This window comes from Aulonocara sp. 'chitande type north' Nkhata Bay, linkage group LG8 (assembly GCF_057382095.1).
Source record: "Aulonocara sp. 'chitande type north' Nkhata Bay isolate Kocher_YH1m ecotype deep benthic linkage group LG8, A_spYH_male_GT1.1, whole genome shotgun sequence".
NCBI classification, from domain to species: domain Eukaryota; kingdom Metazoa; phylum Chordata; class Actinopteri; order Cichliformes; family Cichlidae; genus Aulonocara; species Aulonocara sp. 'chitande type north' Nkhata Bay.
The window spans coordinates 20,605,566-20,620,294 of record NC_141351.1 but is presented as its reverse complement, the minus strand read 5'-3'; the positions used below and the strand labels follow the sequence as shown (position 1 = coordinate 20,620,294).

The window sequence follows — 14,729 nt, the reverse complement described above, 5'->3', positions numbered from 1 at the left end:
TACCGTAATTTTCAACGACTTTTTTGAGAGCAACTTGTTTTTGTTTTATGTTTTTTTTTTTTTTTAATTGCCAGAGTGCTGTCTTTTTCTTGTCATAACCCTGATTTTATATGACATCCTCGGAATACATTTGGCTGCATTCCTGAGGAACCACTTCACTTGTGTCACGTGAACTCAGACTGACCATCAGCTGTCCTCAGTAAGGACGTTTTAATCAGATACGGGTTACACTCGGGTTTCACTTTCTGTCCTGTTTGGTAGCGTTGTAATCTGTGTAATTACAGGAAACTGACGCCATGTCTCTTTCAAATTAATTATTTAAATGTTTTAAGCCTCTGGGTTACTCTAAAGCTGGTTGATGACATTTGCCTCCATCCTGTGGGCAGCAACGAACTTCTCAGTAAATCAGTGTGAATTTTTAAATGAGTACCACTAATGGAGCTGCAGTTATGTGGAAAAAATGTTCTTTTTTTCCTTTTTCTGGGTGGAGGTATGGCTACATTTCAGGTAGGCTGATGGTTGTTGTTCAGTGATATCTTGTGGTTGTCTTAATGAATTATTTCAACTCCAAAATGTCAGAAAAGTGTGAAAAATGCTCCCAAAGGTGAAGTCGATTTTATTTTATTTTTTTTTTATAGAAAGGTGTATTTTTTAAAAAATAACATTATACGTAATAGTCAATTTTTAATTTCTTTGGGGCAGTCTTTAAATATTGAATTGTTTTTGCTGACTGATCCTCGGTGCTTCCAATATAATGGTCCTGATGCTGAATGCTGTACTGAAGATTTACTTTTAAAGAGGCTTTTCCATTACATTACTACCAGTGCTACCTTTACCATAATAGAGATTATAAAAACTCATACAATCTTATGTAACATGTTGCTGAAATCACAGGGATATGGGAGTTCTATGATGAAAAAGAGCTTAATATATCCATATAGAAGAGCAGATGTAAATCCTTACTTTAGGAAAGGATCCAAAATGGACCAAGTTTCCTGCCCTGATGTGGTGGTTATGTGATCATCTGTTTAAGCCATTAATCCCTCTCTAATCGGGAACCGTTCGATGTTTGCTCATGGAGAATTTGTTGAAATGACAGCGTTATCGTGCCCTTGCAACAAATTCTCTGGGTTTCTACATGTATTTCTCGGGGGGACTACAAGAGGGTAACCATGCCTTTCAGCAGGAGTGAGGTCACTCAGATTCCAGCAAGATGCCTGGCTTTGGCTGCACTATGCTGGCCACGATGTTCCTGCTCCCTCTCCTCCTGAATGCCGTGCTGGGCTTTAAACTGTGCCCCAGCCCCTGCTTGTGCTATGAATCTTCAGACCTGGTGGACTGCAGGTCTCGTGGGTTGACCCGGGTCCCATCCAGCATCTCCCACGGCACCTGGCTGCTGGATCTAAGTGCGAACAAGGTGACAGAGGTGCACACCAGGTCTTTCATAGGACTGTGGTCACTCAAGATCCTCCTCATGTCCAACAACAGCATCCATATTCTGCACCCACAGGTACGTCAGTAAGAGCTGGTTATTGTGTGTTTTCTGTGTTTGATATTTTAGTGCAGCTGTAGAAGTCTTTAGATTCTTACATCAAAGAAATAACCACACTTAAAAAGGAGTACTGCAATTTTCTAATTAATATTTTAACATGAACTGGTTATTGAAGTTCTCTTTCAAAGTCAGTATTTAGTGTCAGTTTGTAGTCTTAGTTGAGGTCTTAGGGGGTTATTATAAATTTAGATTGTGGGTGGATTTTGTCAGAGGCATATTTAAGAGGTTTAGAACTGATATTACAATGCGGACGGCACACAGTCATGCAGATGTCCTGAGCTCGATAAACAAATGCAGACATTTTTCCAGGACAACCAGCAAAGCAAATTTAACCAAACTGACAAAAGCTCTATATTTTATTTCTGCGAACTAAAATCCATCCTTTCAATCCTGAATGGTTTATCTAGTTCAGGGTTGCACAGGGCAGCTGGAGCTTATCTGAGTTATCACGTATTAAACCCGATGAGATGAGAGGCAGAGTATATCCTGGCCAAGTCTACGCTACCACAAGGAAATGAAGAAAAAAACCCCGTTCACTCACATTAACATACAGCCAAGTTAGAATCAGCAAGTAACCTAACAAATGTGTTATCTACAAGAAACTTGCTTAGATTTTCAGTGGGGCATTAGTATATGCAGTACTGTGCAAAATTCACGAGCTGAAATTCGTTTCTTAATATGTTGCTAGGAAGATGGGAAACGAGTGCACTTTATTCGAGTGTGCACACATACATGGAAATGCAGTAAATAAGGTAAACAGAGTTTGTACAATTCTAACAAACTTGAAAGTCAAGATTTGGTAGGACCAGCTTTTAATCTTCTGCACCACCTAAACTTTCTCTATGCTTGCACTGGCAGTGTGTTTGGGATCAATGTCATGCTAAAAATTTAAGACACTTCCTAGATTATATTGCACAGTATGATGGTATTTTACTTTTCATCTCTAACCTCCACTGGCTACAATGCAAACCAGGAAAGAGCCTTCGCTGTGTTTTACAAATGGATGTAGACAGCCTTATTCTTTTCAGGGTCGCGGGGGGGGCGCTGGAGCCTATCCCGGCTGTCATAGGGCGAGAGGCGCGGTACACCCTGGACAGGTCGCCAGTCTGTCGCAGACAACCATTCGCACTCACATTCACTCCCGCATTCACACCTACGGGCAATTTAGATGTTTTTCAATTAACCTATCCCCACAAAGTGCATGTCTTTGGCTTGTGGGAGGAAGCCGAAATACCCGGGGAGAACCCACGCAAACTCCACACAGAAAGACTCCCTTAACTGCTGTGAGGCAACAGTGCTAACCACCGTGCCGCCACCTCCATACATATTGATGACAATTTAAACCAAAAAAATTAAAACTTGGATTTGTCAGTCCGTAAGAGCTGTTGTCCTTGATTTTCAGTCCAGCTCTTGTGTGTTTTGGCATACCTCAACCTTTCCTCCATTTCCCTTCCTTAAGAATGGCTTCTTGACGTCCAATCTTCCACTGAGATCATTTTTAATGAGGCTGAAGGAACTGATGAATCACCAATTTCCTGTGCCAGGTCATTGCTGGACTTTTTTACTGGTTGTTTTTTTTTTAAAGGAGATGACTGTCACACCATCTACTTATTATTTTTGCCTCCACTTGTCCATTTTCCTCATTTTGCACACCATGCCAAGTTTTAAAGAACTAATTGGTCTTTGGAAATCACCATGTTGGTGCAAAATACAATTTCATGTCTTTCAAACTGTGTAAATTTTAACATTTTTCATAGTCTCAACAAAAGAAAGGGGAGCAAATGTGTTTTTGTCACCAGGCTGCAAATACCAAAGTGCCAAAAGATATTGTTTAAAAAATGGTTCTTTGCTAAATTGTCGATGTGTAGACACAACACTCTTTCAACTTGAACTCCCTTGATGCATTTTTTTTAATGTTTAATAATTAATAAGTCAGTGTTAAGTGTCTTAACAAACAAACATACTTCCAAAAATGATAAAAGGACACGGATGCGTGAAAAAGCAGCCAATGCCCAAAGATAACCTTGACTTTAGCACATCCATCCATTTTTGCTGCTCATCTGGTTTCGGGGGCAGCAGTCTAAGCAGAGAAACTCAGACTTCCCTTACCTCACTTACCGCCTCCAGCTCTTCTGGTAGGACAACAAGACGTTCCCAAGCTAGCCAAGAGACAGCAAGTCCCAGCAAGACTAGGACTTGCTGGGACTCTCTCCAGCAAGTCCTAGTCTGCCCCAAGGCCTCCTCCCAGTAGGACGTTCCCAGAATACCTCACCTAGGAGGTGTCCAAGAGGCATCCTAGTCAGACCACCTCATCTGGCTATTTTCGATGTGGAGGAAAAGCAGCTCTGCTACGAAGCCCTCTCAAATAACAGAGCTCCTCACCCTATATCTAAGGGAGAGCCCAGCTACTCTTTGGAGGAAGCTCATTTCTGCCGCTTGTATCCAAAACCAGAGCTCACGACCATAGGTGAGGGTTGACCAGTAAGTCAACAGCTTCACTACTATATAATATTTAACTCTTCCCCCCCCTCATAAAGACAACATTTGACCTCTCGTGTTCCCTTCATGACGAGTTTTGATACATCAGTTCATATCAGTAAAGATGTGGTTTGATGACCTCACTAACTTTTCATATCCACACCCGGTTATTTTCTTATACAAGGATGCATGAAATATAAAACAAACCACCAGTTCAGAAACATGGGTTAACTCTAGAAGATTATTTAAAGGGAAGAGTTAAAATTTCTATTTCTCCAATCAATTCAAAAATAAAATATTTCAATTAAACAGAGACAAAAAAAAAAAAGTCTGCACAGCTTTGTTTGGGATTTTAGCTTGGCGGAAAAAAACCCTTAAATTTCCCTCTGGAACCGGTTTCCTGAGATGAGATGCAATATATATTTAAAAGTTGCTGTGAAAACACACCCGATAACTGACCACGTTTTAAGTTAAACCACAATTCAAACTCAGCTGATTTGAGTAACGTGTTGTTTCTAATTTCTTTTTCCATTTTAGTCTCTGTCATCCCTGCAGTTTCTGGAGAAGTTGGATTTGAGTTTTAACCGGCTGCGGTGGCTCCCTCAGGACTTCTCTCAGGGCCTATACTCCCTCCAGGAGCTCCGGCTGAGCAACAACCTGCTGCAGCACTTAGACTCCAAATCACTGGAAGACTGTGGCAGCTTGAGGAAACTGGACCTCAGTTACAACCACATCCGAGGACTGGACATCAAGGCTTTGAGCAGCCTGTCTCGACTGAGCTTCCTCAACATGGAGGGAAACAGGCTGAATGTTCTTAAAGATGGCCAGCTGAACAGGCAGCAAACCTTGGAGGTCCTGCTGCTCAACTACAACAACATCTCAAAGATTGAGGCCGAATCTCTGGCTCCCTTGCGAAGGCTCTCTCTGCTAGGTCTCAAGGGAAACCAGCTAGAGCACATAAGGTTCAAGACCTTCCTGAAGCTCCAGACAACCAGCACCTACCTTCAGATGTCCCTCAACCCCTGGATCTGTGACTGCGAGCTGCAGCGCATCTTCGGCAAGATCAACCATGTGCGACATCTGCACGTAGAGGACTACAAGGACATCATCTGTCACGCTCCCGCTCAGCTAGCCGGAAGTCTCCTGGCTTCGATGGACAGCCAGCTGTGTATAGCTGAGACTGCCTCAGTGCTCGTCATCACCATCACCGTGATGCTCGCTGTGATTGGTGCTCTGGTAAAAGCGGAGCGCAACCGTAAGAACAAACAAGCCTCAAGTAGAGCTGGGCGATATGAGATTTTTTCATATCACGATATGTTTTTTTCATTTCAGGCGATAACGATATCTATCACGATATAAGCCAAATAACTTGTAAGAATTTGTAAGATTTAAATGTGCTGTTGCTCACAAGTAAAATGTGAAATAATCAGCAGCTTGTTTTTATTTAAATATTTATTTCCCATAATAAGTTCAACAGGGTAGATGTACTTAAGGAACATGAGACTTTTTCAGATAAATAAAGGCAAATATTGCAAACTACACAAAAGGCAGCCGCTAAAGCGTTTAAGTTTCAAAATAGAACAAACGAAACAGACTAAATTGTCAATTCCACTTAGAAACAAAATATTAATTCTAAAAATAAATCTTAGTTTGTTTTACAGAAGAACAGACAAAACTGACTAACTTTTGTCAATATCAAATAAACTGAGAACTAAAAGGAAATTCTCAATCTCTCCTTGTTGTATAGCTGAGCTTTTCAAACAGTTTTAACAGTTACTTTAGTCTGACAAAAGCCGAATGACGAATTAGCGCTTCCAGTCAGAGACTGAGGCTACGTCCACACGTACACGGGTATTTTTGAAAACTGAGATTTTCCGTTTTCGTTTTAAAAAATAATCTCGTCCACACATAAAGGCAGAAATGAAGAAAAACGCTGCTATGAACATGCCAAAGCAGCAGGTGGCGCTAGATTCCTAACCGTGCAGAAATGTTGGCCAATCAGAAGTCTAGAAGCCTCTGTGGGAAAAAGTAAACAAAGCTGGGGCATAGAAGCAGAACCGAGTCCTATGTGTGGACGGACAGTAACTGTGTGTATATGTAAGCATTTAAACACTGCAGAGAGTAGAATTAACAGTAACAGTATTGTAGAAATTCATTTCACCGAAACAATAACGTGGCGCACAGTGTGACGCATGCACCAGTTTATTGTATTTCCAGACTTGCTTTCGGCACATTTACAGTGCACGCTACTCTGTTTTTTGTCAGACTTGAAATAGCCGAAATACCTTCACACTACGGAACTTCTATGGCTCTTCCGTTCGACAATCTCTCCGGCATTGGAACCATCATCTGTTTTCTCTTCGGTCACGCTCGGTTGATTTTTCTAGTCGGCACACTCATTTCCTCCATTACCCGCTGGCTCCATTACCCGCTGGCTGCTTCCCAAACAAACACACGTGCGGCTTGGCACTTGTGCTGTACTAACAAGTCACGCGACGTGACGCTGCGGCTGTGATTGGTTCAGCTCTGCGCTACTTAATTTGGATTGGCTGACCTTTTTTTTTTTAAGAGGACAAGAGCGGCGAGGTCTATCGCGATAGCTTAATTTCTCTATCGAGTAAAAGTTATATCGCGATACATATCGTTATCGTTCTATCGCCCAGCTCTAGCCTCAAGTGAAGCAGAGTCCCAGGGACAAGAAAAGTGATACTTTTTACTCATTTACAGGAACTCTAGGACTAATATGTGACCTGATTCTGGATGCTGAGCAGCAGACAAGTACAAATTATCACATTCTATTCTGTTTCAATGCTCTTTAAAGCTTTTTATACTTATGAAGCAGGCACTGTAGGAAAAAGGAGAGAAATCAAAGTGGAAATGGCTCATGTAGTAGCATAGTAAACAATCCAAATTTACCCATATGTTCTGGGTAACATGAACATTAAGTGTCATCTTGTATACTTGCCTAAATAACTTTTTAATGAGATGCAAACTTTGTCTTAATCTACAGATTACAGCAAAAGAGCGCGAGTAGGGCCTAGAGAAAAGCCTGAGCACTATTCCAGTGCGTGTAGGACTCATTCAACATCAGGCTACCTCCGAACATTTTTGAAATTCCCTTTACTGGTCTTACGACACAGCCACATCTCAACCCCTTTGAAAACTGGTTGGTCTCCAGTACCTGATCTATCCTTTTTGTCATTGACCTTTTTTAAATGAGCTAAAACATGTAACATGTTCCATATGGGATGTGACACTATGGTCATATTACACTGATTTTATTGTTGATGGAATATGAAATATTGTATGAAGAAATCTTTATTTTAGCAATGGTGGCCAAACCTATTGCAAAAGTTCATAGCAAACCACAAAACAAAACAAAACAGACTGACCAGTCTGGCAGGTTGGAAGTGATTCAGTGAGATTAGTAAAAACATAAAACCAACATATGACTAAAAAAAATTATTGAAGTCATTAATGGAATAAATGGAAGCTCAAAGGTGAATCTTCTTTAGCTAAGTATAAAAACACATTCAGGTGTTTTCTTTGTGTTGAACTACATGTTGGTTTAGACACTGACACAAGCCACACATTAAATATAAATCCTCCAAAAAGGCTTTATGCATATTTAATCACTCATCCTGGTAATTATGCCTCCTAAACACACTGCACAGTCTTGGACATGAAGGATCTGTTACATTCAGCCTTTCTTCCTTGTTAACTGAATGTTGAGCCAAATTGGGCACATCATAGAAAACAAACTGCAACTTTCAGTAAAATGAAGTGACTTGAATACCCATGTAACGAAACAGTTATTTCATATAAAATGTAAGCAGTTAAAAAGTATTACAGCTGTAGACATATAAAAGACGGACTGGGTCTAAAAAGTGAAGCCAATTGAGTTTGTAAATTTCGGAAGGAGAATAATGAGTACACTTATTTGTTAAGGCTTATGATTGACAACCCATTAAACAATGAGAGTGCTGTTTCATAGTCAGACCTGCTGCTTCTAATAACACAATGGTGAAGGTAAAAACGCGTATCTGGAAGCTTTAAAGCCAGCGGGAGACATCACATTGCCAAGCCCACCTTTTACACCATCTATGATGTCAGACAGGACTACCCATTGAAAGACTGCTTTAAACATGGTGTTTATTCCCAATAGGCCAGCATAGTCATTCCACTTCAAAAGCAATATCACATAAGACGTGCAACAAATTAAAGGAAAAACCTGAACCTTTGACCCTTCCCCTACAGTGAGGGGTGGGAGTTAATTAAACTTTTTATAGGAGTTCTAAATTGGCTGCAGGTGTGAGTGGCATACCCCGCCCCTCGCTCTCACCCAAAGTCAGCTATGACAGGATCCAGTTCCAACCTCTGGTTGGTGGTTAAGAAAGACAGCTGTATGTATGTACGTACAGGAGAGCTGATGTTTTAAGTTGGCGCTCTGCAAAAACCAAATCACAAAATTAGTGAATAATCTCTTAGGTTAAAGCTGTTTATTACAGAGACAGCTGGACTGAAGCTGTTCTGGCTCAGCATGTTGCTAAGCACAGATTGGCAATTAATCAAATTATACTTTCAGTTATCATTTTGGCCTTTTCTCGGATTGGTCTCACTGCTGTGTGGTATTTTGCACAGTACTGCTGGTTGTGGAAGAATTTATCTAAAATGATGCTTTTGTTGACAACTAAGATAAGAACCACCTAGGATAATGCATCTCAACTTTTCTTCAGGTCAAGAAGGACTTTGGAATTAAGTCAAATTTAAATTCTGTTACAAACATGGCTTCTAACAATTACAAAAACAAGGTAATGGACATAAAACTATTTGTTTGTGTTGTTCCTTTGCAGCCGTGCACTTTCATCCCTCTCTAAAACCCCAATCAAGCTGTTGCTTCATGATGGCTTTTTCCTTTAATTTGTCACCCAGCAATTTTTCCCTTTTTGAAAATCACGTATTTAAACCATCCACTGTAAATAGTGATTGAAATCATTAAGACCTCTTTTAAAAGTTCCCAGTAGGCTTGTTGTAATAACACTCCCTGTCAAGCTTCAGAGCATATCAGAAACAAAAATGTAAACATAAATCCAAATAAATTATTAACATTTAAAAAGCAAGGTTGTGTTTTTTCTTTTTCCTTGCAAAAGCAAAGTTACAAACTGGATAATCGACGCCGCTTACATCCAACCGTCTCAGCAGTGACTGTTTTTAATCCTGAGGCGTCATCGAGTGACGGCAGCTTTGAGTACAGAGTTGGGCCATGATGAAAAGGCCAACGACATCTTCCTCTGGTGCACACACCTTGGTCTGTAAAAGCTGTCTGAGTGTGTGACTGTTCAGCCATCAGTGGCTAGGATCAGTACAGCGGCGAAGATGCCCACATTATGACCTATCAGCTTCATCTGGTTCCAGAACTCCACCTTCCGAGTGTGGTGCCAGTAACCAATGTTACCATCGATGAGCAAGATAATAAGAGGAAGGATGGTGGCCAGGATCTGAGCGGCCAGGCGGATGTAGCAGCCGGAGAGGAAGGCCAGAGCCAGGATGCCAAACACCACCTCCAGCAGCATCAGAGTGACCTCTCCCCCAACGATGTGGTTCAGATAGACCTGCCTGTCCTCTTTGCTGTGCTGGAGGGAGTAAACCTAGTGGGGAGAAAATAGCACTGCAGTATTTGAACTAAAAACAAGGTCTGATCAATAAAATGTTACTCAGAAATTTATGGAATATTATTATTATTTCATATAAATGATTATCTGGTTTGTAGAAATTAATTACAAGTAGCTAATTTCATGTTATTTGATCACAGAAAGAATTCTGGTCAGACTCTGAATCTAATTTAATAAAACAGATCAATTCAAAAATGACCAGTACGCACAGTTTTGTATAAGCAGGACTAAAAAGATATACACTTAGTTTATAAAGACACTAGGGAAAATAAGGAACATCTTATATTTAAAACCTATTTAGTTCACAATGGCATTGAGTGAAAATAACAAAACCTCACACTTAACAATCTAGGTCTGGGTCGTTGTGGCAGCTGTCTAAGCCAAGATTCCCACACTTGCTTCTCCCAGCCAACTCCTTCAGCTCTCCTGGGAGGACACCAAGATTTCCCTAACAAGCTAAGAGACATTATCTCTCCAGTGTGTCTTAGGTCTGCCCTGGGGTCTCCTCCTAGTAGGACATGCCCAAAACACCTCACCTAGAAGATATCCTAGTCAAAAACCTGAACGACATCAACTCATCGCCTTAGAGACACTGATGTCTCCTCGTAGTGTCTCATGAACAAGTCAAGACACCTTTCAGAAAGAGCTCATTTCCACTGCTTGTATCCACAATCTTATTTCTTTAGTCACTACCCACAGCTCATGAACAGGTAAGGTAAGGAAAGGAAAGTAGATTGCTAAATAAACTGCTTTGCTTTCACACTCAGCCTCTCCCTCACTGAACACACTCCATGTGTCAATCTCCTGCTACACTCTCCCATACTTGTGAGCAAGACCTGGAGATTCCTAATCTCCCCAAAGTGGACTATAGCCCAACTAGCTCTAAAATCTATAGAAGTGAAATGTGTCTTACCATGCAAATGAGATAGACTCCCAGAAAAACTTGTCCAGTAGACTGCAGGGATCTGCTGCGAGGTTTCTGTCTGTATACTTCCCCTGCGCCGCTGGCCAGAATCAGAAAGCCTCCAATAATGGCCAGCGCTCTGGAGTACATTCGCACCTGTAGTGAAAAAGATTCAAGCTGTCACAATCTGAGGCAAGTTCCTACCACAGTTGCTCTGATAAAGCAATCTACTCTGACTTGTAGTGGTGGCCCAGATCCAATTTCACCGCCATGTGTGACACAGATCCACTTTTGATTAATAGCTCAAAGACTGATCCGGGCCATTGTTTGATTTAGTAGAAGTTTAACCTCCATCAGTGGTCAAAAAATGAAATTTATTACATTCAATGAGTATCAGACATAAACAAATATGTGCTCAAAAGTATTAGAGTTCATGTGTAGTGCAAAAAGACAACCCAAAAATAAACATCTCGAAGAACATATTACTGCATGTTCACACCATGCATGTTATATATTATCACTTCAGACTGGTGTCAGATATTACATTAAATAAAATCTGGCAGGCAATGGTGACGCAGAAGATCTGCTATGGCAAATACTATAGGGAGCAGCCAAAAGATTATTCAGAGGGTCCTCATAGGTTTTATTCATAGACAGGATTCTTCAGAAAGTGGGAGAACCAGCAGAATCCCGTCTCCAGTCTCTCCACAGAAAGAGACAATGATACAGTCATAACAAAAAAGAAAAATTTGGGTTTTCAAGTATTCTCTATCACAGACTAATTTATTCCTTTTCAAACCAAACTGTTCCATTTCACCAATCTTCTGAACTATTTTTATCCACTCAGTGTTTGTTAGAGATTGCTTATTTAAACACTTATTAGTTATTGCTGTTCTACTTTTAGTTAACAATATAAATATAACAAAAAGCTGTCTTTTTTTCTTTTTAGCTCAGGTAGCATATTCACTAAATAACACTAAAATCAAAGTTAATCTGTTTAGCTGACAATTTAACTTATATCTGTGAACAGAACTGACTTTTCTATCAAAGGACGTCACTCACCTTAAGCCATTCCCCATAATACACCTGCTCTCCAACGTATGATGCGTAAGTACTGATGGCAAGCTGTACGGCAGCAGCCAAAGCAAACCACCGTCTCTTCACCCCAAATGACATGAAGCTGGCACAGATCACCGCAGCGCCCATGTCCACATACAGGTACGGTATGTGGATATCTGGCTTCCTGTAGATTGTTGGGAATTAAAAGCGTGTCAGTGGGTCAGTTTTACCCCGCCTCAGAATAAAATTTTGTGTTACGTTATAGATTTACACTTATATTTATACATTTTCCGTGAAGCAGCTGTAATTACAGGATGGTTCAAAGGGGTGTGGTTGTCCACCATAGACTGAAAAATACACACCCAGTATCAACACTGAAACGACGACCAAGAAAGAAAATTACAGCCTACCCTATCTAAAATTACAGACGAGGCCAAATATAACACGGCTTCTTAATTTAAACCACTTCTTCAGCCCATCAACTTTCGGCATGGGAGTAATTTCTGCAATTCAACTCACATTAGCTAGCAAGCACATTCCCACATTTAAGATAAAAGAAAAAAGGTTGCTTCGTGTAACTTTATCCTTTAAACTCAACCTTTTCAGCCATAACAATTTTCAGCTAATACTTCTCCAATAACATGTTTTAATATTTAGACTATTTTTTCCCTCAAAGTTTGACTCTATCTTAAAGTAGCAGGTTGTTAGCGCGTCAGCTAACTTGAGCTAGCTCTCTCGTTCTTTCTTTATTTACCTTTTCGAGTCCGCTCGTTCAGCAAAGAGCATCAGCATGCTGAAGCAGTTCCAAAATCCAAACCGGGTCAAAATAAACGCCCCCACTTGGCTTAGAAACCTCAACATCTGCTTCCTACTGGGACCCGCCATCGTTGCTGCTGCACATCTAATCGCCAGCGATACAGTATCGGATACATCATTAACTTCCGGGTAACAATATGTTCACGTGTCGAACTAAAAGCATATTTTTCAGCTATTATTTTGAAAATATTTTTTTCCTGTCTTCCTATTGGCTGATGTGACAAACAGGTGGGTTGGGCCACCGGTGTGGCCCAATCACTGCACTGCCGGGACAAAAGCTATTCGACAGCTCCATCTGCAGGAAATGATTCGTAATTACAGAAAGGTTTAGAGGTCATGAGAGGAAATGATAGTTGACCTCCATTGCTCTAAATAGAAAAGGCTTGGATATCTTTCTCCAATTAAAAAAGATCGTCTTTTAATATTGATTCATTTTTAGTGAATTCATTAAGGCATTCATTAATTTTTCTTCAATAAAACAAGAAAGATTAGGCGACTTAACGTCAAGTCATCTAGTATCCCTTAACAATAACTATGCAAAAATATTTGTAAATATTTTCTTTTCTTTTCTTTTTATTGAAAACTGAATTTGTATACACCCCCAAAAAGCTTGTATTTAATAGATTAACGCTGTTGCTTAAAAGCATTAAGTTTTATGTTGTATAGTTGTATAGTTTACACATATTAACTTTTTATATTCAAAATATAAAAGCAAATATTTAGTGCGAGTCTTACTAAAATATTTATTTATATATAATACAGTAAATATTCTATATAACCTCTTTGGCTCTGATAAAAGCCTCAGTAATTTATATTGTCAATTTATCAGGCCCTGTTGCATCTTAAAGACTTCATAGTATCATATTATCCTAATAAAGCATTTGCTCTAATACTCTAATACTGCTCTAATACTGTAGGGTCAGTAGCTTACAATATAAAGTGCCAGGAGGTAACTGCTGTTGTAAATTGTGCTACATAAATAAACTGAATTGAATATTTTTTGTTTTTACTCTTGATTGTTTATTGTACTAAGGTAGCCAAAATCAAAAATTAAAATATCTTTAAACTTGATTCTGGTTTCATTCAATTACAATTTTTTTTTTTTAAACTTGATACTTAATTTCCAACTTATAATTCATGTATTTTTTGTGTAACTGTGGAATATAAATTGGCAGTTTGTTAAAACTCTTCCAATCCCATATAAATGCTATGAACACACCAGTGACGGTCCTGCTCATTAACAAGTGTTCATAACAAAAGAAATATTCAAAAAACAATAAAATAAATTGTCAAAGCCACCAGTGACAATAACAAATACCTGTAAATGACATTTAGCACAGCTGTTTTGCAGTAAAAATGAACTCAAGGTGGGGAAAAAGCCTCTTCACAATGAAAAGGAGTGTTTCTGCTCTGCTGCTAATCCACAGTGAGGTTAATCTTGAGTAAATGAGACTAACCCAGATTCTGATAATGGCTTAGTGTGAGTCCTACTGAAGGTTTAGTGGAGGCCAATTAGCTTTCCATGTCTGTCAGATGTCAGTTGGAGGTGATGGGAACAAAGCGGTGAAAATGTTAATGCTTCCAGATTGAGTGACGGCAGCTAAATGCTATCACTTTAAATGAAATGAATGGCTTTCAGTTAATGTTCAATGTGTTGTTTTAATAAATTAATAAAGTACTGCCAATACAAAGCTGAAAATAAACCCACATTTGAACAAAAATGCTTTACTCACCAAAACATATTCTACAGAAACAGCAAGATCAGAAACCCTTCCTTATTGTTTTATGATGATCAGCAATCTCACCCACCTTTGTATTTATTTTCACTTCTGTAACTTATTTCCAAAGTAAAACTATTGTCAGTACTTTAACTGAATTAACACTAATGATAACAGAAATATGCAAATATCCACACATTCTTCACTGAAGCAATGCAGATAAGTGAACAAAAAACATATTACTTTTTTCTTGTACTTTCTCTGAAGGACATTTCTAACAGCTATTTTTGTGCAAAGCTAACAAGTGATGCCACTAACTGTACTTCTGTCAAAAGCATGTCTTTGCTTTGCACTTGTGTGTACTGCGTATGTTTTTTTGCCCTTTTTTCTATACATCTCTCTTCTCTCTACATTTCTCTATGAATCATGCAGATAAGCACAGATGATAGATAAACCAATAAGAAGCCTTTTTATTCCTGCTATTTTGTTTTAAATCACTTTGATGTCAGAAAAGCATGCAGTGATGTAAA

The 14,729-nt window shown here is 39.4% G+C and overlaps 2 protein-coding genes across 5 annotated transcripts; one reads left to right on the top strand and one right to left on the bottom strand.

Annotated features, from left to right (window-relative positions):
* The first annotated feature begins 137 nt into the window (after positions 1 to 137).
* On the top strand, positions 138 to 9,653 carry LOC147323686 (uncharacterized). Of its 4 annotated transcripts, none has more exons than XM_086304216.1 (3): positions 138 to 507; positions 1,187 to 1,510; positions 4,568 to 9,653. In XM_086304216.1, exons 2-3 carry the CDS (start codon positions 1,214 to 1,216, stop codon positions 5,387 to 5,389), a joined length of 1,119 nt encoding a protein of 372 aa, XP_086160342.1. In that variant the 5' UTR covers positions 138 to 507; positions 1,187 to 1,213; the 3' UTR covers positions 5,390 to 9,653. The 4 variants fall into 4 exon arrangements, with proteins under 4 accessions (XP_086160342.1, XP_086160341.1, XP_086160343.1 ...); XM_086304215.1 differs by having other exon boundaries at positions 1,184 to 1,510; XM_086304217.1 differs by having other exon boundaries at positions 138 to 1,510; positions 4,568 to 5,301; positions 6,701 to 9,645.
* tmem101 (transmembrane protein 101) lies at positions 7,287 to 12,611 on the bottom strand. The gene is made up of 4 exons (XM_086304222.1): positions 12,420 to 12,611; positions 11,669 to 11,849; positions 10,616 to 10,762; positions 7,287 to 9,678 (listed from the first exon to the last, which is right to left on the bottom strand). The coding sequence occupies exons 1-4, from the start codon at positions 12,548 to 12,550 to the stop codon at positions 9,370 to 9,372; spliced, it is 768 nt and encodes a 255-aa protein (XP_086160348.1). The 5' UTR covers positions 12,551 to 12,611; the 3' UTR covers positions 7,287 to 9,369.
* Between the last annotated feature and the right edge of the window lie 2,118 nt (positions 12,612 to 14,729).